The sequence below is a fragment of the Lampetra fluviatilis genome, chromosome 2, assembly GCF_964198595.1.
Source record: "Lampetra fluviatilis chromosome 2, kcLamFluv1.1, whole genome shotgun sequence".
NCBI lineage: Eukaryota > Metazoa > Chordata > Hyperoartia > Petromyzontiformes > Petromyzontidae > Lampetra > Lampetra fluviatilis.
In genome coordinates this window covers 33567923-33594819 of record NC_136276.1, presented here as the reverse complement: position 1 = coordinate 33594819, position 26897 = coordinate 33567923, and the positions used below count along the sequence as shown (strand labels likewise).

At 45.2% G+C, this 26897-nt stretch overlaps 1 protein-coding gene across 5 annotated transcripts in view; it reads right to left on the bottom strand.

The window, feature by feature from the left end:
• LOC144946091 (focal adhesion kinase 1-like) overlaps positions 1-26897 on the bottom strand; it is a 67992-nt gene that overhangs the window by 34756 nt on the left and 6339 nt on the right. For all 5 annotated transcript variants that reach the window (XM_078874797.1, XM_078874836.1, XM_078874817.1 and 2 more), the window contains exons 2-9: positions 16477-16705; positions 13703-13869; positions 12583-12670; positions 11785-11864; positions 10904-10966; positions 7862-7916; positions 6976-7116; positions 4097-4174 (exon numbers count right to left, since the gene is read on the bottom strand). In XM_078874797.1, coding sequence (XP_078730923.1) covers positions 4097-4174; positions 6976-7116; positions 7862-7916; positions 10904-10966; positions 11785-11864; positions 12583-12670; positions 13703-13869; positions 16477-16662 — 858 coding nt within the window. In that variant the 5' untranslated portion in view covers positions 16663-16705. The remainder of the gene's footprint in view (positions 1-4096; positions 4175-6975; positions 7117-7861; positions 7917-10903; positions 10967-11784; positions 11865-12582; positions 12671-13702; positions 13870-16476; positions 16706-26897) is intronic.

Below are 26897 nucleotides of genomic sequence, written 5' to 3'. Positions count from 1 at the left end.
TTCCCAAGCCATCGCAAAATCCTCACGGTCCTAGCAAAGCAACAGTCCACCTAGCCAACTGCACACGAGCCGATGTCATCACTCCGTCTCCTCGGTAGACGTCCTCTTGGATGCATCCAGTCCCTTTGGCTGCTACTCTGTCATTAGTCTCGACCGCCGGCCATCATCCTTGCCAAAGCCGACTTTCCTTTGCAGTCAATGTGCTTGTTCTCTGATCCACGTATTCCGCTTTCTCGTCCCTCCGTGTAATGCTGCGCGATCCATGTTTAGACACCCCAATAGGTTAATCGTGTGCAATTTTGAAGAAATTTTTTTTTTTTAAGACTCCACAAGTTTGGCTCTCTTCTCTTTACCATACGGAACCTTTGCTTTTAGAATATTCAATCACCTGTTGAGAAGTAAGAGGGACATCAGATACCAGTGGGGTCACTGTAAACACCCTGTGTAACCAAGCGTAGTGCAATGTTACATATCTGACTCACTGGGGACTGAGATTTCGGCGGATATGTGAAAAGGTCAGATATATGAACATCGAAAGTCGACGGTCGTTACAATGTACGTATGTACACTGAACTTCGTTCGCACTGTACGTAGTCAACCGTGCTAATTGGTTGACTACGTACAAGTACCGCACAATGACTGTATGCACACCTCTTGTCAAATTACTGGATTGGGATTACACAGGGCAATCATCGCCTCCCCCTACTGCGAAACCATCGCGGACAATGTCTGTGAAGCACAGCACCTTCGCGTTAGTGTGCTTTTTTTTCTTTCTTCCATTGAGCATAAAACCATCACGCAAACTTCGGTCATCCTCGCAGCGGATTTTGGTTAGTCGTCGGACAAAGACGGTCACTGCATCGTGTGCTTTAAGATGCACTTATGCAGCTGTCTGGAACGCTCTTCCATTCCGATATTAGGAAGCTATCAGAGCTATGCACTTTTAAATAGAAATTGAAAACTCATTTCTTTGGAACTGATTTTTGTGTTTAGTTTCTTGTCCTTCCCCCGCATCTCCAATGAGCATGGTTGGCTACGTACGGTGCAAAATAAGTTCAACATACATGCATCCACGTAAGAACGGCGCGTGTACCAAATTACTAAGTACTCCAAATTATCGTTTGCTCTCAGTCTGCACTCAATCACAGAACGTGCTGGACTTGAACCGTTACTAATCGTGGAGCAGAGCACGAGGAATGGGTTAACGCTGCGTCTGGGACTCTGGGGTAGTGACACTTATAGCAGGAAGCTTGTTATTTTTGGCAATGCCCGAGGGGGGGGGGGCCGCCCGCCCCGCCCGTCCGTCCGTCAGACGGTACTCTAACGAACAAGCGGCGGAGGAAACAAAAGCAGGAGGAGGAGGAGGAGCAGGAGGAGGGGCAGGAGGAGGGGGAGGAGGGGGAGGAGAGGGCTGGTCCCTGCTGGACGTAACGTAGCGCGACAATGTGTCACATAAATCGGTGCTGGGGTTTTACTTTGCCCCTAGCATCCAAGAACAGCTCCGCATAAACACGACCCCCCCCCCCGCCCCCGAAAGGCGGCCGCCGTTTAACCCCATCCCGTTCTGATGACGTGCACGTACGTCATCGACACAGAACTGGAAGACAGAAGTTAAATGAAATAACTTTATCCGTACCAAGGGGCTCCCCCACAAGGCGTGCGGCACAGTTTGGCGGCGGTCGTGTCGCTATGGTTCATTGCGGTGAGCACGACGTCTTTAAAAACAACGGCGATACGCCTCTGCAAATCTAAATTAAAGCCGAACTGCTCACGCGTTCGGAGATTCGGCGGCGAATGGGGACCCCCCCCCCCACCCCACACTCCTGCAATCTCACAGTAGTCTCAAACGGGGAAGGGTTAAATAAACCCCGGCACTCGGCATCTGGGTTGCGGCCACGTGACAGCGCTGTGGTGACTGCGGCGACGGCTTCTCAATTGCACTCAATTTCACCCACGCACACAACCCGCCGACGGCAAAACTTAAAACGCGCAACTCGATGTAATTTGCACATGCAAATGTTCCCATCCGCTAAGAAAAACGGCACTCGCACCACCCGCCCCGCATCCCCCCCCCCCCCCAAGGGACGTACTTCACAAGGCGGGCCTAATCGTGTACCACAGCCGTAAATTTCATGCTTTCTCACTCAAGTTGAATTGTTTACCTAGTAAGCCCTTCGCGGTTCATAATGCCAAACTTGGCTACCGATATAAATAAGAGGCCCCTCTGCTATATAGCTGTCGCGTTCACTTAACTCCATGCAAGATCTATTGCTCGCGATTTTATTCATTTCAGATCGCAAGATTAAAAAGTGCACGCTTTCTTAAGACCGTCCCTAACCACAGAGGCATATTGCCTCAATGGGCTCTCACGTGACTATGAATAAACTGCCTGCTGTTTAATTAAAGTGTTTGTAAAAACTAAATTAAATACACAGCTGCGTAAATTCTTTGGCAAAAAGTTCAGCTCCACTGCAATCGACTGAGCACTTACAAGTGTGACTAATATGGCACACTTTTTACACATTTAATAATGCTCACCGTTTACTCACAAAAACCCCCATTGAGCCTCAAAACTCAGGGGGGGCACCATCATCTCTCAGCCATGATCTATCCACTGCTGGATGAAGCTTCCCCAAGTCATCGGTCTAACGTTGCTGGAAGGGGTGGGCGGTCAGTGGTTCAGACTAACGGCAGGATGGCAACTTGCAGTGGCATGTTGGCTCAACAGCATTCATGATTTTTGGAATGTTGGGTTGAACTGGGATGCCCACAGAGAAGGGAATAATACTCAAAGCTCTGCTATATATGTATTGAAGGGATGTGGTCACGATTTTCAAATTAATCGCAGAAATCCTAAATTGAGCCGAGATACCAAATGTTGGACAATCTGAATTTCTTTTCTTTTGGATTGATCTGAAACTCTAAAGGCACAGGAAGTGGCTTTAATGCCCAGGGCACCACTTCTGTGCTTTTCCTGCCAAAAGTTATACCACCTGACATTATTTTCCTGCGATGTGGCATCAATTTTTCTAACAATATTTTAACGTAACAAAAAACTTGTTTTACCGATGGAAATTTACCTTAAAAATGAAATGATTAATAATTAAAATCATTGAAATTATCCAAATTAGGCCATAAGCAGGTAAAGTTATTAAAATTAAATACATTTAAATAGTTTTCGGGCCTGTGCTCAGCAACTATAATTTTAGATAAATTGTTAAATAAGTAGAAAATAAGTGAACTCTGAAATTGGGCCTAAAATGCAAAAAAACTCCAATACCAGATTTTGTTTAATCTGACACTCATCCCTAATGTATAGCATCATTCTCCGACACTGCTCTTTCAAAGAGGGGCACATCCGCTTGTCATCTGTTGATTCCTGCTCTTTCCCAAGGCAAGCCCCAGGGAAAGCGAGAGGCATAACCTTGACAAGTCACTGAGGAATTACTCACATCTCAACTCACAGCCTTGCGCCAGCAAACTGCCACATTGCGGACATTCTTTGTTTGGCTCTGCCGTGAAACATTTTTTTGGTAAAAGGAAATGGGAAGCCTAACCCTTCATTTAAAATGCAATCTTTACAAGTTTATTCAATATTTTTGACAAACTGAAAACAATGCAACATGTAGAATGGGACTAATTAAATAGGTTCTCTGAAATTTTGTACGGAAATTGTATTTTATTTGCTCACATGATGGAATATATTTAGTCTGCTATGCAAAGGCATGTGACCGTTAGTCTCAGAAAAGGTCAAACTGCACAGTCAAGTTGCATCTCAGCCGACAGATGAAATGCGACAAACATAACAAATGGACAAGCCTGAATAAAATCCCGAGCGAGGTGTACAAACAAACCAGCACGTACAGACCGACACACCGACAGCCAGATATAGATGAAATGAGACAGAGAGGCAAACGTACAGAGGCAGACATTGCAGACAGTGAGATGGGCAAGTAGGCAAAAGACAGATAGTCAGACATGCAGACAGGCAGTCAAGGAGACTGGCAGACAGAGACAAAGACAAAACACATGAGACAGACAGGCAGACAGACAGACAGCAAGGGATCGTTGGATGTATCCTGGAAGCAAGACTCACCGAGGAGCCCTTATCAGTCAGGTAGCTGATTCCATCTTCAGGGCCAATAGCCAGCTCCACAGAGATGCTCCATCCACTCTGCCAAAAACAAAGACAAAGATCCCCCGTATAGCTTCAACATACTTTTGGGGCAAGTGCTGTCAGTGAGCACCTATAAAGGCCGGCACGGCACCCGATGGGGTGGGTGGCCAGCGCCATGCACGTCATGGCCATGTTTATACACACCGCACCAGGTACTCGTTTGAGGCTGAGTCGACCAAGGGGAGGGCCAGGACCGGTTGAAATAACCGTCACTGGTGTTGGCCGTGAGCGGGTAACGATTTTGAGTCACCGGGTTCGTAGCGCAGCCTGCTAACCACGGCACAACTGCGTCATGACCCACTCCGCGCACATACACCAGCTATTTAAGTTTGAAATATTCACACCGCAGGGAAACATATTTGGAACCATTGACAATCTATAACAATTAGTGTGTTACTGAAAAAGGCAAAAGTGGAGAATTTTAACAATGTCACACATAGCATTAGTAATGGGTTTGATTATAGACTTGATCATAAACATAAAATAAATGTAAATATCCTCATTTGGAGTCTACGATGGTTGTTCAAGTTATTATTGAAGTTTAGTTGGCGAAGGAATATCATAATAGCCACATTAAATAGTTTGTGATTGAAGTTACAGGTCAAAGCCAACGCACTTATTTATAACTAAACATACGAGGCAGAAAAAAAACTATAAATAGGCGTATTTGCAAAATTATAAATACCGTAAAATTACATGCTCAATCACGGCCATTCAGAGAGAATTTAAAATGCATTAAATCAGAATTTTAATGGAGCCAAATGTGGCCATTAGTCTCTCCGTTCAGAGCTGGGGTAATAGCAAGTGTCATATTTCAGAGCGTGACCACTCGTGCATATATAATGGTTTTTAAAAGTTTTATATGATAAAATGGCCCATATGTATGTCCTAAATATTTAATCAGCACGACTAAATTATTCAACTGTGGCCACGTTGGCTGTAAATTCTTAGAGGACAATCAAATTGTGCAATAAATAATCATTAAGCACAGGAATAAGATTTTAAAAAAACATGTAATTTTCACCAGAAAATGTTTACGACCAATATGGCGTGTATGTGTAACGTTTAAATAAAAAATAGTTTAACCATTAACAATTAGGCAACCCCGCAATTGAGGCTCCCTGTTATCCTACGGCTATAACATCACCGCGCCGCGTTCCTCATTTAACGCCGTCACTCCAAAGCGCTGTGTTCTATAGTGCATCTTTAGAGAGCTCACGAGCAAGGCCCGATGGCGCAGCCTGCCCTGTTTACTTGAGAGTTAACACTCGCCGGAAGAGGCCATTGCGGGAAACAGCAACGCCAAAGGAAGGGTAACACAGACTGCAGTGCAGCTGTACGTCCTACGCACAAACACACCGCTGCACGCTAGAATATTAATTCTCTGCACCAGCAGCAATGTCTCGAACGAGCCAACACCATTACGCGCAGCAGAACACGATCCGACTTAAGTCCACCACGGTTAAATTCCCATGCCGCGTTGTGTTTGACGGCGACATTCAGTGCAAACGAGGCAGCGCTTTGAACCCGTCTGTAATTGTGCAAATCTCTGCAAATAACGGGGGCTTCGTATCTTGCCAAACGCAATGGCATCTCTGAACAATTCACAGGCATGACAGGGTAATATATGGATGTGCCATAAGGGATTAGGAGACAAATATGTTTTGGTGGGTATTAGCCACTGGCAGAGAATCACAAGTATGCAGAGTGAATTCTACATTATTCCAAAAATGAGAGCAGCAGATGAGAAGCTGTGATCTATTATGTGCATGTTGATGGGCATTTGAGAGCGAATGCAGTGTTCCAAAAGAGAATGTAAAAGGGCAATTGAATATTGAATAAGGTGATTCAATAAGGTCAAGATAAAAGGTACTATTTTAGACTAATTCTCCATGACTGACATACAAAGAAAAGCTACGCCATTTATTTTCGGGAGGCTTCGATCTGTAATTTCTCATTAGTATTAATGAGAAAATTCGTTTGATAATAATTATCTTCTCCACATGGAAAAAGGCGACAAAGGGGAAAATTGCAGGCTGCCTCACTTACCCCAACTGCTTCTGAGACTCATATCCGTCTCCTTATCATATTCCGATTCGATTACCACAACTACTTATACTCCCTCCCCAAAGTCCCTCATCTACAAACTCCAGATGACCCCAAATATCCACTGCCAAACTACCCAACTGCGTCCTCAAACGTGACCACATCACCCCAAAACGCCAATCACTTCCACTGGCTCCCAATCCAAAGCCATATCCATTTCAAGATCGCGCACTCACTGTCTTCAAGATCCTCACCCATGTCTACCTTTCACCTCTCCTCTCACTCTAAAACCCCTCCATGCACACTCTCTAGTCTGGCAACAGAGGCTTTCTGTCAAAGGGCCCAGTCAACCTTCAAGAAGTGGGAGGTCATTCATTCGCCTCTACAACCCCAAGGTCATCTCTACAACTGCTTTCCCCGAGCCATCTGTGCATTCGTCTCCCTGGCCCAGTTCATATCCAAACTGAAGATCTTTCTTTTTTTCCCCTCTGCCAATGATTGACAGCTTCTCTCTATAAAAAAAAACACCCACTGTTTCTGTACAGCCTCTTAAGATGCTGTTGCATTTAGATGCTGAATAAATCCACAAGCCGTTCTTTATCATCATCACCGATTACTTGATGACACATAACACAAGTACGAACCAAGTCCTGTATCAACGACATATCGCATTGCATCACTAGAGCTTTGTTTTCGACCAGAAATTAAAAAAACCTTCAAAGTGAGGTGTACGGTTGAGAGACAGGCCTCACCCCAAGACCACACTTGTAGTTTTCTTGATCGAAGCGGTATATGGAAGAGAAGATCTCAAAGAACTTCAGCATGCACTGCTCTTCTGAGAAGCTGGCATACTGCCGGAAAGACTGATGGATCATTCTCCGCAGGTTCTTGGCCTGAACAGACACACACAGCCAGGAAATCAGCACAGACAAAAAACGTACAGCTGTGGCAGCCAAAGCAACATCTGGTCCTTTCAGGATTCACAATTTATAATTACAGAACGTGAATGATGACGGGAGGCAATATGGAAACCTTAACAACGAAATAAATACGACTCGAAAGTGTGTCATTCATAATCGTATAAACAGATGGATCACCGATTCATCTGAGATTTTAAGTGCATTACAACCCTACTGCAAGGCACTTGCACACAGCCATGACAGCAAATCAATTTGTCTGACCCTATTTCAGAATACAGTTTATAAATAGACATATAATCGCCGTCTTTACGAGAGAAACATACAACTAAAACTAAGATTTCAGCATGCAAGCCCATAAATATAAGACGCAATGTGTAATATATAAACATGTGCTGATAAATCCATCCAAGCCTGTCCACCCAGCCTTATGAATGGGTTCCCCACATCGAGTCGATCTGAAGGTGGCGTGTGGTGGGGTAAACTGTGGGTGCTCCCACGTATGTCTAGCGTGGAAGAGTAGGCCAAAATATCCTTTAGGAAAGCTCCCTCTAGTGGAAGCCCTTTTGCTATAGGTGAAGTGAGCACGCAATCACAGGCCTGCACCTTTGCCTTTACTTTTTTATATTATAAACACACCCTCGTGCCCAAACGTGACGCAACGCATTTTTCTTTTTTAAACAGAACGTTCCGCCGATTCGTGAAGCAGAACTGTGGTCACCTTGCACGTGTCGAGGATCTGCTTGGGAAAAAACCTCCGCAAGCCCACGTCCCTCCTGAGGAGGGGCGGCACGCACCAGAGACAGCGAGAAAAGAGGGCAGCCACAAGGGAAGTCAGTTGTGAAACTATCAACAGCACAAATACCATCGGCATGACAAATATAATTTCGGAGGCATAACGTGTTTTGTTAGAGCGCGTAAATATAAATGTGTCGTTAACACACTGCCACCCGACACAGCCAATTAGGAAGGTTTGTCACGTAAACAAAACGTGCCAATTAGTTACTAGTTCAGCACACCGGTGTGTTGGAGAGTAAACCCACAACTTTTATAATTCTAGTTCGTTTTGCTGGTGATTACAATCAGCTTCGTCAGGCAAATTTCCAGAATTGTGAAGAGGTCTTCCTGTTTCCAGTCTTAAATAGAGTAAAGGTGATGACATCACTGCAAGCCTATCAGAGGGGGGCGGGGTAATGTTATCATGTAAATTGCGATGAATTATGTTAACCTGAAAATATGCAGTACAATATTGTTCACGAAAGCCTTCGTGTTAAACTGAAAATGCCCGAGAAATGTTTGAAAACTGCGGTCAATTGTACAAGAGACGAGTGGTGAGTGTGCTCAGCAGACCTACCCAGTCCATAAAACAAAGGGAGCTGCACTTTGTCCCACCTGTAAAAGCTCTCCATAGCAGTTTAATTTATAGAGAAGTAAAACTATCTCTTAGTAAGTTAATAATTAAACAATGAACTTGTTCAATCTTTGATGCATTACAACCAAGGTTGAAATCACTGATCCATTACGGCTGTCTGCTGTATAAAGTTTTGTTGCTATGATGGACTTACTCGATGTGAAAACTGGTCAGATTTCATCAACGAGTGCGCCCCAAATACTTGACAAGATACAAAAACCAGTGCTAAAAGAACCCGTCCCGTCGCTTGGAGAGAAGATGGCTGCTTGTCGAGACTAAGGAGGGAGCACACAATTCGATTGTCGTCATTCAGGATTGACAGCTGATTCAAGGATCACTGGATTCCTCCAGTCGAAATACAGATTCTGATTCTGAAGGATCATTATATTTTACTGTGATTGTGGTGAAAGTATTGAGAATTTAGTGCAGTCATTCTCAACCTTGTTGTATGACGGCCCCCATAATCGAGACCACTTGTCCTGATGACACCCCCCCCGCCTCAAGGTCACAATGCACCGAGATTACATGCCCACATTTCTAGTCATCGCTGTCGCAAGGCATTTGTATCATGGTTTGTATTCGTGTATTTTGTCACTGCAATGTGGCGCTGATGAAGCCCACATTCATTCTTTAGTTCTCCTACACAGTATCCATGCTGCAGACTGCACCCTTAAACTCGCTAAACCCCCTCCCCCACAGCCCCCCACAGCCCCCCACACTGAAAGGCTTTCCCACCACCCCACAGGTTGAGAACTGTTGATTTAGCAGCTATATACGAATCGAAGCACGTTAATTTTCTCATCGTGAGCTTGGAGAACGGTTGTCAGTCGATGAATCGCCACTTCATTGCACCCCCACAGTGCACAATGTACAAGTCACTGTGTTTTCTTTCAAGTAACATTCCATAACATGTAGGGGTTAAAATAAAAAATATGCACGTGAAGTAATATCAGTCGGCGTGCGTTTGCTGCGGTGCCCGTGTCACAAAGGTTGAAAAGAGAATAAATGAATTATACTTCTCCCATGCAATTAAGCACGAGAATCTATCTACGAACCGGAATGCCTATAGACACACATTGACAAAGCCACAATTATGACTCACTCTGTGCCACACAGTACAGTTTGAATGAAAAAGTTCCACAGTAATGCTATTCACTCTTTAAAAGTCCAACTGTCCATCACTCTTTGGAACAAGGTTGGTTATACATCACGCTAATGATATTTTATAAAAACTTTGATGGGGATAAAAAAAAAACTTTTGATGGGGATAAAAAAACCGGGCAATTACAATAAAAAGATCCATTCCTCTTCTTGGTTCTTTCAGCGTCCGAATGAATGAATTCGGACGCTGTCTTTCCGACAGCCCTGTTCTTCACCTGAAGACGGCTGCTTGCCTTGTGGCCAAAACGTCGTGAGAATTTTATTCTATTGTTTATTTGTATTATTTTATTATTTCCCTTCTACGTGACTTTACCCAAAGAACCAAGAAGATGAATCCCTGCAGTCACGAAAGCTTTAAATCGAAATTTAAGATCCATTCCCTAAATTAAAACACCACAGACTATGCCTTTGGGCCGGTGATGCGGCCCAGCTGTAGTGCGGTCGCCGCATGTTGCAGAGGTTCACGGTTCGAATCCAGCAGCCGCCTTGGTTAATCCTGTGAAAGCCTGATTTATAACCATAATAACACCGTCTGCTTCACTCACAGTGGACGTTAAATATTCCCCCGACGACAATCGGCAACAGTAGGCCGTTGTGTTGGCGTAGTGTGGAGAGTGGTTGTGCAGTGGTTAACGCACCGCGCTACAAACCCGGTGACCAGAGTTCGATTCCCGCTCACGGTCAACGCAGGGTGATGATTATCTGAACCGGTCCTGGGCCTCCCCTAGGTCGAGTCAGCCTCAAGTGATCACTTGCGATTAGTACGGTTAGCTATTTACGATGCGAAATTAATTCAAGTGGTTCAAATGCAAAAAATTACAAGCAAATTACTCAACTGTGATTATACGCAGCAATCATCGCCCCCTACTGGCAGACTAATGCCCCAGGTCACTCTCGCCAATTCGACTATCACCTGGTCTCTTGAATTCTCAGCTGGTTAAACAAAATAAACCTGAAAATGTGAATTTACAAGTGTGATGTTGCTCTGTTTAAGCAATAAAATTAGCTCGGTCGTTCGCGTGCCCTTGAACTTGTAAAGTAATACTCCAGGCGAGCGATCAACATGCAGTTTTACCCATCACCCCCTCCAAAATGGCAAGTGTAAATCAGTAGGTGAAAATGTACCACTTACTACATCAGCCAAAAAAATTCATGGCGAAAAAAAATTCATGGGGAAAAAAAATTACTCACTCGAGCAACTCAAAGTTTGATTTCTTATCCAGTGCCATCTGTGGCATCTCCCTGTAGTATCTCCTGTTGGCAAAAGGACAAGTCACGCTTCGTGTTACTTCAAATATTTCATTGCGTAATTGTAGCAAAGGCGCAGTCCTGCAATTGCTGGCTCATACCACCGCTGGCAGGAGGGCCTACACGAGAGAGGGCGTTCTGGAGAGAGCCCCTCCTGTGGAGGTTGTGGCCTCCTCTGCCACGCTGGCCAGACATGTTTGAAAGGAGGTGGCAGTACCCACACTTACCCCATCACACATGACCTGTCAATCGACTCAATGTGATGCACTCATTCATATTGCCGGATGGATGGAGGTGGTGGGATTTAAGAAATTCCCCCGTTGTTTCAACCGTCAAGCTGGGAGTTCGAATCGAGCGAACTGGTTTCCTCTGGATTACAATTCCTGTGTGATTACATTCACGTGCAACATTCTTTGTAATAATAGTAAGCAAACAAAATTGGAGCTTTAGTGTTCAAAGTATATATTTCAGTTCTCTCTGCAGATGTATCACAAGTAAAAATAGTAAAACAGCAGTAAGCATGTGCACACGCTACCATTTAGTACCACCCAACACAATTTTATTAACAGACACAGAACTTAATTATACGCGTCTCTTTCCTGTTAAAAGCCGAATTCCCCAATGGTGCATCACAAAAGCATCTTGTTAGCGGTCTGCTAAGTGCATGAGTCATGTGGTTCGTTTTAAGACTCTACGGAATGCAAATTGTATAATTTCGATATTCAATACCACTATCCATATCGGTGGAGAATTTACAGCAGCTTGTAAAGTATGGCAAGGTCTCGCGTCTATTTTGGAAGTGTGTGTGTACAACAGTTATTTACCGGATCTCTAAGCAGCCCAACTGCACTGCTGTGTCATGATCCGCATGTTCCGCAAAGTCTTGCATGTAGTCGCTACGCACCTGGGAAGTGAAAGGGATCATTATGAGATGACGGCGCTAATGATTACATTACCACGCGCTGTGTAGGCACAGGTATTGTGATGGAAAAAGACACAGGATTATCACACAGCACTCATCGCTAAACGATAGCCGAGATGGCACCCAATCACAAACTCTGTGCTGATATTAATGAATGAAAGCCCTTTGTTAATCCCCTGTTGGATGAAGGCTTGCCCACATCGTATTAGTCACGGGAATTATTTGACCAAAGTTCACCGCAACCGGCCAGTGCAGGTTTGTGAAGGGAGCGGGGGAAGCCAGGACCAGTTCGGAGGTTTCCCGACACTAATGTTAGCCGTGGCCGGGAATCTTGTCAAGGAACATAAACTATCACGTGAACTCCGGTCGTCCTCGCAGATGGTCACTGCATCGCACGCTTTCGCATGTGCTTCTATGGCCGTCTGGAACGCTCTTCCTTCCGATATTAGGAAGCCACTGAAGCTATGCACTTTTAAATCAAGATTGAAAACTATTTTCTTTACAGCTGCTTTTTGTGTTTAGTTTGTTGTCCTTCCCCCGCGCCTCCAATTAGCAAGGTTGGCTACGTACGATAGGAAAGACGTTCAACATACATACATACATGTCTCTAGGTTAATTCGCGCAGGTGCGCAGGGACCACAGCACCACCGCTGACCCCACCTTACACATTGAAACCAAGCACTTGAGCAGCGTATCCTACCTGGTGGTAAAGGTAGGCGAATGTGGGCTTGTCTTTGCTGAAGAGGTCCACATAACGCTTGGGGTAGTATCTCACTCTTAATTCATACCTACACATCGCACGATGAACAAACACTTCAAGGTGTGGGCAACATGACCCATGTGCTCATGCGTCGGGTTTGTCGTAGTCGTGCTGCAATGCACGGCTCCCCGACGTGTTTTTTGGGGCTGTTCCGCGCGTCGTTAAGCGCTGCCCGACACTTTTCGTTCACCGCCGTGCAGAGCGAAATGATGCGGTGGAACGAGAAATGAGAACGGCGGCCACGACAAGAGGCAGGGCAGGAAAGAAGTCCGCGAAGAAATGAAACTCCGAGCAGTCGACTCCATGCAACGAAGGCGCTTTCGGCTTAGAGGAAGGAAAACGCACATGGAGATGTGCAATGCACAACCTGCGTGCGTTTGTTGAACAACACTCATCGGCTTCCAGCATAACAACCTTAAATTAAAACTGCAAAGAGCTCATTAGCTAGCCAGCCAGCCAGGGTTGCCAACATGTGGTGGAAAGTTTTCAGCCATAACACGTGGGCAACACACCGGCAGGGTTTGTGTGGCGATAATTCGAGTATTTGGCTGCTATAAATTTCCACGTGATAAGCCACTTCGTTGAGCTATCATTTGTGGCCAGGTTGCGCTTATGAAAAAGAGCTTCATAGCTCAGTGGGCCTTACCTGGTAAAGTAAAAAATAGTTTAGTTTAACATTAAAAAGTCACCGACTGCTAGCCTACACGCACAATCCCCAACAAACACGGGCAAAGCATCTGCAGCAACAATAAAAACACACGTTGACTCGACAACATAAAAAAACTCTAACGCAGTCATTCAAATTCATCAGAAGGCTGAAGTCAGATTCTGAAGTCAGGTCAGTGTTACTGTTGTGCTTAAACAGTTAAAATATCCACCCCGGTAAACTTTGCAAAATGCCATTGGTTTCGTCTTCGAATCACAACGTCACTCGGTCACAAAGAAGGGGCCTAGTGGGGCCCGGCGAGGCCTCGCGGGGCCCGGCGGGGCCTTGCGGGGACTGGAGGGGCCTGCCTGGCATGGCCTGCTTGGCAGGGCCTAGCGGTGCTGCGAGCGTTACCTCCATTCCTCGGGCGGGTGGGCCGCCTCGTACTTCTCGCGCACGTACGACACGGCGTGGTCGGGGTGCAGCCAGTGGATCTCCTCCGACTCGGTGTGCACCAGGCGCATGCCGTAGTGCGCCTCAAACTGCACGCTGATCGACGCCACCATCGAGTGGATAATGTTCTGCAAACAAAAACACGTCGTGAGAAACCGTCACGATCGTCACCTCTCTCTCAACGAAGATAAAGCTCCCTCCCCCCGTAGGTGGCCACGGAAAGTGTTTATAAATGAAAGCAACTGAAATATTGTAAGTTAGAATCCTAGCAGGGGTTACTAATATTCTCAAGAAGGTTAAGGAAGAAGAAACTCAACTGATTTGGGAATGTGGTTGAGAATATACAGATGAAATCCGATTAAAAGGGGCTATGAAGATGCCACCAGAGCCTGGACAGTGCTTGGATTAGGCGACCGTCGATCATGCATGTGTTAAAGGCTGAAGGATAATTTTGCGGGCAGCAGAGGGCAGAGGACCAAAATCCACGGTTGTACTGTACTTCTGTGAGCTCACATGTACGATGCCCTACTTCTCAAACCGCCCTTAATCAGTGTGGTAAACCATGGTCAAAACACCACTTTTCTCGCAGGGGATAGACAAAGGGCTGTTCATGTAGTCATAAAGATATAAAATATTGTAGAACAATATACAAAATGTTTTTTTTATATATATAAAATTAAAACAAAGAAATTATGTGACTGACCAAAGCGCATGTCCCCCCAAAAAAAACACATAAATTTACACTGACGTAGAAGCCTTAAGAAAACACATGTTTTCACACGATTACTCCCAGAATGCGAATTTGAATATAATCATGGACCGCCCTATGTTGCGGTCTTTGCATCAGCCAAAATTAAAGAGACGCACATCATGCAAGCGGGCACGACTCAAAACCACACCTCCCCGCATGTGTTTGTTGTGAAATATAAAAGTTCTAGCGGATGTCAGTACTATCGTTGGCTACTTAATCGCAAACCAAAAAAAAAGCTTATAATTTTCAGTCGTACAGCTCAAACGCATGTCAGAGAAAGTTAAACGCATCTGCGTTCAACCAGAACGAATTATTCCTCGGTTGAAACCGTGCAACGGCTGCCATGTGTTATTGATAAGCCATTCTTCCCTTAATACCACAGTAGACAAATGTTCCATTTTCATGTGGTTTAACAATTTATTATATATATTTTTTTAAGGATGAAAGAAAGCCTTGGGGGCAGGGTGACGTCGCACTTATTTCCAACTCGAGTGATACAGCCTGCAAGTGGTGGCTTGGTGGGTCACATTCTTCAAAATCAGCCATTGAATCATCTCACCTGCAATCGGCTATGATAAACTGCATGACTCCCGCATGCACGGCAAGCCGAAGACGTACAAGCACATTCCCGCTCGTGCCGATCGTTTATCGGGAACACTGGCTGCGAGATTTATATCGCATACGCGCATATCTTATCCTCCGTGAGTACCTACTACGGCTGCCACCTCTGCGTGCAATACGAAAACATGGGACGTATCACGGGAATATCTCACGATACCGGAAGAGTGGAGAACTATATGTGAATGCATTGTCTTGAGTGGTGTCTTATTATGGAAGAAGCATAAATAGGGACTTTGCTTTCCCCAGGGAAGACGTATAGATTTTGCCGGATTAGTGACCACAAAAAGAGGACAATCCTGGAAAAACCAGGACAGGTGATGTCGTGGTGAAGGATCATTACTCAAGTCTGAGTGAAAACCACGTGATTTTGATATTCAAGATGAAAATGGGGTTCTCAGTGTCCAATATGCATGAAAAATTACTGAATAGCCTAACCCTGAATAAAGTGCAAAATTATTTCTAGATTTGAAGCTTTCGTGACTGCAATGATTCATATTCTCAGGTTTTTTCGGTAAAGTCACGTAGGTAAAAACATTAAAATTTTAATGTCTCAGGTTTTTTCGGTAAAGTCACGTAGGTAAAAACATTAAAATTTTAATGTTTTTACCTACGTGACTTTACCGAAAAAACCTGAGAATATGCAAAATTATTGTAAAGTACCCTTGAAATAATTATATTCTTTGATTCAAGTAAAATTTAGATTGAGAAAGCTGTTTAAAAATCCATATAAATCTATACCCAAATAAAACCATACTGTAAAAACATGGGGCATTATATGCAAACTTCTCAAGGAACATTATTTATCTGCTGCCAGTAAAAAACAAACATGTCAATAATTTGACAAGTTGGGAAAAATCGTGCATTTGCATGGATTCTGCAATGCTTTGCAACTTGCGATTGTCTTTGGACGTAGTGTTTTAATAATCAGGATGTAAGCTGACGAGTAGCTGTCAGGGAAAACGCGCTTTCGTACTTGCTTATATGGTAGTCTTTTTTTGCTCTGGATTTCATCTCCAAGTTTTGGCTGGCTTTCTTTTGGGTTAAATCCTTAACAGAAACACAACTTAATCAAATGTTTTGTTCCAATTCTATCATTATCATGTGCCATCCTGTTTCAGAGAGAGACACAGACAGTCGGGCAAATAGACATAGAATGCATGGAGGCTTTCAACCCTTAGATGCAAAGTAATACAAATGCCAGAGCTGTGAAGCTGGCATGCCCAAGTAGGCTCCTTTGACGCAGCACTTTCCCACCCAGTGTTTGCAATGAGGGCTTTTTGACCGTGACCCAGCCAAAGCAATTAGTGACGCACATAGCCATGAGCGGACTCGGTGAAGGGGCCTGGTGGAAATCCATCGGTACCTTGACATCCGTCGAGTCCCCGTAGCGGACGTTCTTAAACTTGCTGGCAGGATCCACGCTGTCCGAGTAGTTGTAGACCTTCAGGAGGCGCTCCGCCAGCGTGGGAGAGCGGGGCAGGCTGTAACGAGGGCCCGACGGCCCCGCCTGCACTCCGCTCTGGCTCGCGTCCACGTACGCCTTTGCCATCTCCTCTAGCACCGTCACCCCCCTCCTAGGAGGCCGAGCTCATCTGTAGGCACACAACATCACAGCGCCCCCCGCACGCCTCTTAAAAATTACGTTACCTGCGACCGCCGCCACCTCTTCCAATCTCAAGCCGCGATGGAGAAAGTCAAGCTCGAGATGAACACGCTGCACAGGCACTATGCGACGCGGCAGCTGCGAACACTTCGGTGTTAACCAACCAAAGGATCGCCAATTAATTTCAGAGAATTTACTTTTACAAGGACAAGGTAAAAGGTCAAGTGCAGCCCTGTAATTAATTTTTCACACCACTGATGGCACATAGGGCCTCCACTAAAGGGAGATCTAAAGGGTACCTTGAGGGAGCACTCTTCTGCGCTGGCCAGATGTACCGTATTTGACGAGGTGGGTGTACCCAGACTGTACCCTACCACACACGATGTCTCTATCAATCGACTGCTGTACCCATTTACACTGCTGAGTCATGGGGGGGGGTGGGATTTTGGAAACTTGCACCGTTTTTTCGATTGTTGCGCCAGGAGATTGATTCAATCCGGTGACCTCTGGATTGCCAGTCCGGTGTGTTGCCAGAGTCCCTAGGTAGGCAGCAGTCTAAAAAGCGGTGGTGGTACAGGTCAAAATCGTCTCTATTGAAAATGGCATGCAAGCAGATGAACGTTACTATAAACCTGAAACATTGGCATTTAACCGGCTGAGGCAGTTATCACAACATATGTGGGAATATTACTTCTGACACCAGAAATAATCATGCACAATGATCATAATTAATCACAGATTCATCACTCCACTGCTGGGTGAAGGTCATCTCATGTTAATCTCAGTCACGGTGGGGGAGGTGACCTTACGTCACCACGCTGCTCAGCGTTATCCATGGCCAGGAATTAAACTGTGGTGACCGTGGTTTGTGACTGCAATGCATGAACTTCCTTGCGCCCACGGTTCCCCCGCAAGGATGTAATACAATGTTGAACTTCAGTTGCGTAAACGGCTTCACACAAAGATTAGAATTTTGAGCGTGCAAGGAATGGTGAACCAAACAGCAGCTGTTCGTCCACAAATCCTACCACGCATTCTTCTTGCAAAACCCACGAACGAAAGGCACGGTTACAAATATGTACATTTTATCAACTTTACAAGTACAAAGCAATGTCTACAACAGAGATATTATTTTTCATTATCAAGCAAAAGGTAGCCAATTTTCACGACGGCCGCATCGAATAATGGTCAGAAGCTTGCAACGATAACTTGCATGACACGGTGGATATTTTACAAGCTGTCCGCATACGTCTACACTGTACTCTTTAATTCTAGAACTATTTAATGCCCAAACAACACACACACAGCAATTGAATAATGCACTTCCATCTGGTTCCATTCATAAAAAAAACCTTTCACATACAATCAAAAATGTTTACGTGTTGCGCCATGCAATGCACTAGTCACAGCAATGGGACTATCGCTGTTGTTACATCTCAGACCATGAGGCGTGCAGAGGAATCAGTTACACGGCGCTTGCAGGGACAGGTAGAGAAACAGGAAAGCCCTGTTTGCATAGTTGCAAGTGCTCAGCAAACAACGGGCACTACTGTACTGCGACAAAACATGACGCGAACAGTTAACAACGCTTCTTCGCATACAATTTTATAGCACTGTACCGTGAGGCCACGTGTGCAGGACAGCAAAACACATATATACATCTTTCTTTTAGCAATCTATTTTAAGGGAATTCAACGGCAGCGGTCCAAACAATGGCACATACTTCTCTCTACTGTGCGCGCTCAACTGAGGCGTAAAAAAAATGAAATAAATTGAGCCGTTAAAAGATGGGAAGTTTTAAAGCGGGACTTCAATTCCGCGGTGTAAAAAAAAAGAAGTGGGCAGTAGTTGGGAGTGGGGGGGTCGTAACCCGTCCAACACAAACACGGGGCCGGAAAGCAAAACCCGGCGTGCTCCCTCCAGCACAAACACACGGGGATGGCCGGACACGGACACACGGGGATGGACACACACACACGGACACAGACACACGGGGATAGACACAGACACACGGGGATAGACACAACAACAACAACCGCCATTCGCCACTAAGTGGCGGTGACGTCACCACGACGCTTGTGCCAGGCCAAGTGCACCTTAAGACCACGTGCACCTTGAGGCCACGTGAAGTGTCGAACGCCCGCTGGCAGGAGGTCACGGGGCAGACCCAGCAGGTGCCACGGGTCGACTGACCGAGATGACCCAGATGACTGGCTGATGCACCACCTGTGCCCCCTACTGTACCTACTTGCTGTGCTTTAGCCACCCGGCGCTCTGCTCGTTGTTGTGAGCGTCGCTCCTCCGCCCTCCGTTGTTGTTGGAGGGCGACTGCCTCCAACTGCCCAGTAGCGTCCTTCACGAGCCTCCTCCACAGAGGCCGATCTTGACACCGCTGGTACCAGTCATCGGCAAGTCCACTCAGCTCCACGTCCTCCTGTACCACATCACTCCATCTCTTCTCTAGCGCGTGCCGCGCCCGTTTAGCCCCCTCGATCCGGCCGAACAAAAGCTGTTTAGGCATGCGTTGGCTGGGCATGCGGGCTACATGACCCAGCCAACGCAGCCTTGCCTGCCGGAGGAGCTCACCGATGGGACTTTGCCCAGATCTTTCAAGGATTTGTGAGCTCCTCACACAGTCCAGCCTGGTTAAAACCAGGATGGATCGTAGGCAGGCCAGCCTAAATGTTTCAACCAGTGAAGATGCTCCATTAGGGGGGTCCACGGGATAGACACAGACACACGGACACAGACACACGGGGATGGCCGGACACGGACACACGGGGATGGCCACAGACACACGTGGATGGGCACAGACACACGGACACAGATACACGGACATAGACACAGACACACGGACACAGACACACGGGGATGGCCGGACACGGACACACGGGGATGGCCACAGACACACGGACACACGGGGATGGACACAGACACACGCGGGGCACCTGTGCCATGCTGAGATGCCATTTGCATTTCCTCCTCATTTTGTCCACCGCATTTCGAAACGAGCCCTCCCCCAGCACCCCAGTGAAAATGTTACTTTCAATCGATCGCAATGCATGCAAATGAACGCACAACGACCTGCTGTGACGAATTGCAACGGGCATCACTTAGATTAGGACGGACAGGTGAACGGTAAAGGTGCGGCCCTGCAATTTCTTGCTCACGCCACTGCTCGGTCAAGGGCATCCCGTGGAGCAGGGGTCCGCAACCTGCAGCCTCTGCACGGACTGTAGGAGCAAGTGCTCCGAGCGAGCACTTATGAAGGCCGGGAGGGCACACGAGGGGGATTGGGTGGCCAGCACCACGCCCCGGCCGCCTTTGTCTCCCAAATGTTGATGTTTACACACCGCACCGGGTACTCATTTGAGGCGGAGTCAACCAAGGGGAGGCCCAGGACCGGTTCAGATGATCGTCACTGAGCCTGGCCGTGAGCGGGAATCTGGTCACCACCACACATTACACACACCCCAGACAACTCTGTCGCTGCATGCGGCACAATGCAGTGACAAAAGTGACTGAGCGTATGGTATTTGAATTAGAAACACAACATTGCCTGCCTGATCAAATGCATTGTTCCCCTCCAGTAATCGATTATGGCTCAAGATGCTCGCAGCGACAGGATAAAACAAATATCTCGTCCGCCGTTCCTAAATCGTAGGCCTGATGTGGCTGCGGACCGCATTATTGTAAGTTGTGGGTAGGGGTACAGCCCCGAAGACCGAAGGTTTCTGTGTATTTTTGTTGAATGCCAATTAAATGCTGAACGTAAAAGTTTGATTTGCTGAATGAGAATGTGGTGTCAGCAGCAAATGACTCTCTGGAAAATAAATAAAGAACTGAGCGTCGGGCCCAATTTGTCAATGACTTTATGACAGGCAATGTTGTTGTAGCACACAGCTCAATACTGTACACCATGTGTTACACGCCAAGTGAATTACTCGGATGTAAGTACAATGAAGCTTAACTTCCACTGCACATTACGCCTGGTGAAAGCAGGCCGCTTCCACATCGGTGATACGTAAAATGTTCTCCTGAACCCAATGCTCACACAGACGTGTAACTTTGCTGGATTACGCTGCCATTATTATCCCCACATCGCCAAATCAGCCGTGCTGGCGCATTATGGCTGTGGCCGCTCGTCTCCTCTGTGATCGTACATCCAATCCGCCCATTAATCTCGGCGGCCGGTGGCAGTGACAGACACGGAGCCACGTGCATCTCTCTTCGTCATGTCCTTGTCCAGGCCGTGCCGCAGCCAGCCTCCAGACCAGGGAATCGAGGGATATTTACATATTCAGCAGTGGGCAGTGAGCAGAATACAGATCTGTTATCCTGCACATTTGTTTTAATGTTTAAAAAAGATATAGTGTTCAATTGTTCTTGATGCGACCCAGGCTACCCTCGTGAAAGAGGCAGTTGCTTCATGTTTCTCGGTGGCTTTATTTGATCTCCTGGTTAAATAAAGAGCGCGATATAACACATGTTACTTTTACAGAAAGATTGTATATGTACGTAGTGTCGCCGGTTTATTTCATTCATTTAAAAAAATCACATGCTGCAATACACCAGGACATTAAATATATATTGCCGAGTTTGAGAACTACGAACATGAAAAGCAAGTTCGTATTTGCATATAACTGGAATACTATCGCGATTACAAATTTTACTTTTAAGTGTTACACAAATTCATATCGCTACAGCTGGATATCATAAGCCTATAAGCCTGGACTCATGGTCGCTCAACCAATCTGTCCAGCTCAGCCAAACCACTCAACCGTCCCCCATTACGCTCCGCTGTGCCAAGGAGATGTTCTGGTCGATTAAATCGCTGAACATGACAAAGAACTAAACACCTGTTTCCATAAGATAACTATGCGTATACTGGCTGTGTGTACGACAAATACTGGGGAAGCAGTAGTGTCTAAATCGATTAGGAACTGCATTAGTATTGAATACTAATCGGTCAAATGTGGCATCAAAAGTAATGTGCTTTGAACACCATCACTCAAGAATGTGGTAATTGTAATAGTTGCAAGAAAACCAATATATCCCAACTATGAATGGACTAGATCTACAATGCTTAATACATGATGCAGATTAGTCAGTGTGAGCACAATACAAAGTATTACAATACAGACAGACGGTGTATGTTTCTACTGGTGATTCGATGCATTGCCACGATTCAGGGGCATTATTCCATTTGAGAATAGATTATTTATTCAACATCGCGGCGAATGGTAGCGCCTCAAGTGGTCCATTCATTGAGTTTATTACAGTGAGGAATACTGACTGCTGTGTTGTTTAAATGCTTCACATTCTCGACCTGCAATCAATAAATTGCTGGTTCAATTCAACCTCCGGGCACCAGCAGTTGAAACAATGGGGCAAGTTTCTGAAATCCCTCCAACTCTATCCAGCAGTTTCGATTCAAAGCTTTCGTGACTGCAGAGATTCATATTCTTGGTTCTTTCGGCAAAGTCACGTAGAAGGGAAATAATAACATAATAATAAAACAATATTAAAATAAAATTCTCATGACGTTTCGGCCACAACGCAAGCAGCCGTCCTCAGGTGAAGAAACATAGCTGTCGGAAAGACAGCTGCTTGCGGTGTGGCCGAAACGTCGTGAAAATGTAATTTTATTATGTTTTATTTTCATTATTTTATTATTTCCCTTCTACGTGACTTTACCTAAAGAACCAAGAATATCTATCCAGCAGTATAAATTATCGTATGTGGTGGTGGTGGTGTAAAATCGTGGGTACTCCCACGTGTCTTCCAAGACGTCTGGCCATCCTGGAAGAGCAGACCAAAATACCGCCAGAGCTTCCACTAGAGGAACTCCTGACGCCGGCAATGGCGTGGGCATGAAATTTCAGGGCTGCACATTTAGCTTTTTATTATCGTGATGTTAGCCATCCTTAAAATAACTGGAGTACAATTAAAACTGCACTGTGGCCATGGGCGACTGTTCCATAACCACATCAAAACCCTTCTTCTTGGTTCTTTCGGTAAAATCACGTAGAAGGGAAATAATAAAATAATAAAAAATTTACATACAAAATTTTACGTACATTTTTTTAATAATGACAATTTGCATAATAAAAGAATGTTTTATTTTTATTATTTTATTATTTCCCTTCTACGTGACTTTACCGAAATAACCTTGAATAGGAATCCCCGCAGTCACGAAAGCTTTAAATGAAAACACACCAAAACCGTTTTATGCCCACGAAACAATGCGACTGTGGTTCATCGTTTACACAACGTGAAACGGAGCAGGATGGCCCCTCTACAATTGCTACGACCGGTTGCTATTTTTTTTACAACTGCGGCACCATCAACATACCACGCTGCTATGCAGGGTGATTGGTAAAAAAAGGCCCTCCATAGTTTTGTTACAGTACATCGTCGCATACCCCAATCGTTGGGGGCAGTGAGATATTGGCAGGTAAGTGCAAAGGTCAGGTGTGTGAACATCTATAGAAAATGAGTTGCACCACTGTGATTGCCACAGTTGGCCACGTACGGTACGAAAGATTTTCAACATACAACGAATTCTGCGCTGGGTGTGGGTGGTTGATTGGTCAGGGCATACATTTGAAGGTCGGATATGCGACGTTGCACATTGCATGTGATGATGAGATATTCCACATTGTTGCTGCAATTTTTTAAAAATGCGAAACGTCTAGAGCCTATATTCTCAGTACAAATGTTCAGTGACGCTGTAAAAACGTACATGGTCCGCCAGGATTGTTTTGTGCACCCACGTGGTAGCAGTGTGTTGAGTTAATTACAAGATGGCGACAGTCCAGCAGAAAGCTCAATGTGCTTTGCGGTTCATCATCATCATCAACCAGGATCATCAATCCATCTCTGGATGAAAAGCCCCCCAAGTCCCTACCATCGCACATTGTCCAGCGATCCAAGAGTACACCCAGAACCTGCGCACGAGCCAATGTCATTGCTCAATCTCCACGACTGTTCTCCTCCTGGGCACTTTTCCCTCAAATAGCTAATGAGCGTTAAAAAAAAGAGTCTAGAGCTCAATAATAATGTCTATCCCTTCGTCTATCCACTGCTGGATGAAGGCCTCCCCACGCCGTGTTGGTCAAGGGGTCATTTAGCCATACTTCACCATGCCAGTCAGCATGGGTATGTGAAGGTGGGTGTGGGGTCTGGACCGTTTCAGATATCACTCGCCACATAAGTTATCCATGGGCAGGAAGTGAACTCAGGTCATTGGGTTCATAGCGCATTGCTGTAACAGTAATCTCGTGTGTAAGGGCGGCGATGTGAAAGTGATGTGGGCTAAGGCTGATGCATCAATTAGAATCAATTCTTTCACGAACAAAACATGCATTCAATAATGCGCACAGGACTCTTACGATTTGCCATTCATATTCATTTTTTTGTTATATATAATAATGGATTCTCGAGTTTGATATTATTATATGCACCGTAGTCACAAATAAGCATGGAATCATGAAACTAAATCATGACAATTCATTGAATAACAGAAGGGATGAATGATTCTTGCTGGGGAGCCAATATATTTCTGCTGCACGGCCGTTAAAATATTCTGGGTGCAATATCAGGTAACTACAAACGGAATTTTAGAAAAACCGCGAGAAGCACATCAGGATATGAGCACACCAAAGCAGCAGCAGCACATTGGCTACTACAAAACCAAGTTGAATTGAGGAATATAATGGCTTCCATGAACGCGAAAGCATTACGTGCAGCTGTAAACACAACAACAATGCGACCACCCAAAAAAAAATAGCTGAAGGCGACAGCGTCTACAGCTTGGAAGCAATGCGGCTAGACAGACACAAAACACCACGGCGGCTACAACGAATTATAATATTAACAACTTCACGTTAAGAGCACCCTGCGCCACACCAGGACTCTCGCATGCTGCAATGTCTCCACGCGACTGTTTAGGTTATGGATTTTTTAACATCAACTTCTGAAATAAAAGCTCTCTTACCCTATTTAGAGACGCCAAGGATTAAATAACCCACATTGATCGCGCGCGGGTTCCATTTCTGTCAATGCAAAGGTTGTGTCTCCTGCTTTTTGGTTTTACGAACCTAAAACGGTGTTTCCGGTCGAAACAATGCATGTTCCACTTAAATGTCCCTTTAAATACTGCACAAAGACAAAGGTCGCCCGTATAGCCTTTTTACCAACTGTGGGGACAAGTGCTATCAGCGAGCACCTATGAAGGTCGGTGGGCACACAACGCGGGCGGGTTGGGCCAACACCACCACGCCCGGTTGCCTTCGTCTCATACCCCCCCCCCTCCAATGCTGATGTTTACACACTTACAACAGGTACTCATTTATGGCGGAGTCGACTCTAGGGAGGCCAATGATCTGTGCAGATAAACATTACGTTCGCTGCAAGTGGGAAACGAACTCGAGTCGTCACCTCCGATTAGCACGGTGGGCTACGTACGGTGCGAAAAAGATTCAACAACGTACATACATAGGGCAGTGCGCTGACCACCACGACAAAACCACTTCCTACAACACGTGCACGCACGCACACACACGCACATTAAATGCACTGTACCTTAATGTGGTCACAGTGGCGACACTAAAACGTGACATGAATAATCTTGTGCGTGCACAATAGTGCAGTCACCACAGGAACTGCTCTACTCACAAAACCACTGACGAGCCTAAATGTTACATGAGCAATCAATAGCTTGTGCACACAGAACGGTAACACTATTGTAGTCACTGCCCCTTTATGTTGATTACCAAGGGGAATACGTTACAGGATAAGCTTTTCACACGATACAAAGTGTCTGTGTAAAACTTAATTCGATCATGAAAAACCAAGATAGATCCACGTGCCTGAACAAGGTTTTCAATCGGTGAAGACTACCCGCTGTGACAAACTTTGCCAAAAAACACGGTCACTGGCAAAGAAAATTAAACAAAATCTGAAAACGTACACAAAGGAAAAATGGAGAGGCGCATGCTTTGAATTACACCGAGAGCCAGAAAGAGGCCCATATGAATCAGCGAAGAAAAACACGAATCAGGAGGAGACGTAGTGACTGCTGTGGCAAAGTAAGTGGCCTTGGGCAGAGCACATTGCAACTACAAGGGATTGATGGCCGACGGAATGGAAGCAAAGGGAGGGAACATACTGAGGGGTGTGATAGACAGCGCAATCAAATCTTATTTGAAGCGCAGCTCATGATTATGATGTGGATGACAAATACGCTTTCCTAAAAAAATCTCAAGCATTCTTACAGTAATGCAATGTCTGCGAGGCCATCCAAGGTTAGGGAACGTATAAGAAAAGGTGAGTGGGCTACATGAGTTTAACACGGAAGCCTTTCGCGACCAATATCATGCATATAGCTTTTTGGGTTAGATCGCGTAAATATAAATGTGTCGTTAAACCAGCCACCACCCGACATGGCCAATTAGTAATGTTTGTCATGTAAATAGAACATGCCAATTCATTACTAGTACAGCACACCGGTGTGTTGGAAAGCAAATCCACAACATTTACAATCTGAGTACGACGTTTCGCCAGTAATTGCAGCTAGCATCATCATAGCGGACAGCCAGATTTGTGACAAACCTTACTAATTGGCTGTGTCGGGTGGTGGCGGGTTTAACGACACATTTATATTCACGCGATATAACCCAAAAAAACGATTATGGGTTACATGAGCATACACACCTATCCAAGATGACCATGGTATTATTTGGCGTAAAGTAGAAAATTCTCATGTCAGTGAACGGGTTTTGAAAATTCACTAAACATTATTTCTTGGCCCCAATATGAAATCATATAAAAAAAAATGTCAGTAGCAGTCTGCATAAGCCAAAGGTAAACAATAATCCCTAAAGTATTTATGCATTTAAAAAAAAACTACATTCGAACATGAAAGGGCCTATTGTGTTCTAGTCTCTCTGTGTGGCACATAACAAGACTTTGAAGGATACGCGTGACTTTACAGAAATATTCTAAAAGCTCGTTTTTGCTAAAGTGGTTTACTAAACTATAAAATGACAAGACGAACAATGAATTTTCTGGCAATGCAACATTTTCTGGGAAATGCATCTATTGAATAAAAACACGCTCTGACATCGCCGTAAGAATAATAATTTGTAAAAAGTGAACATAGTTTATAAAATAGTCAA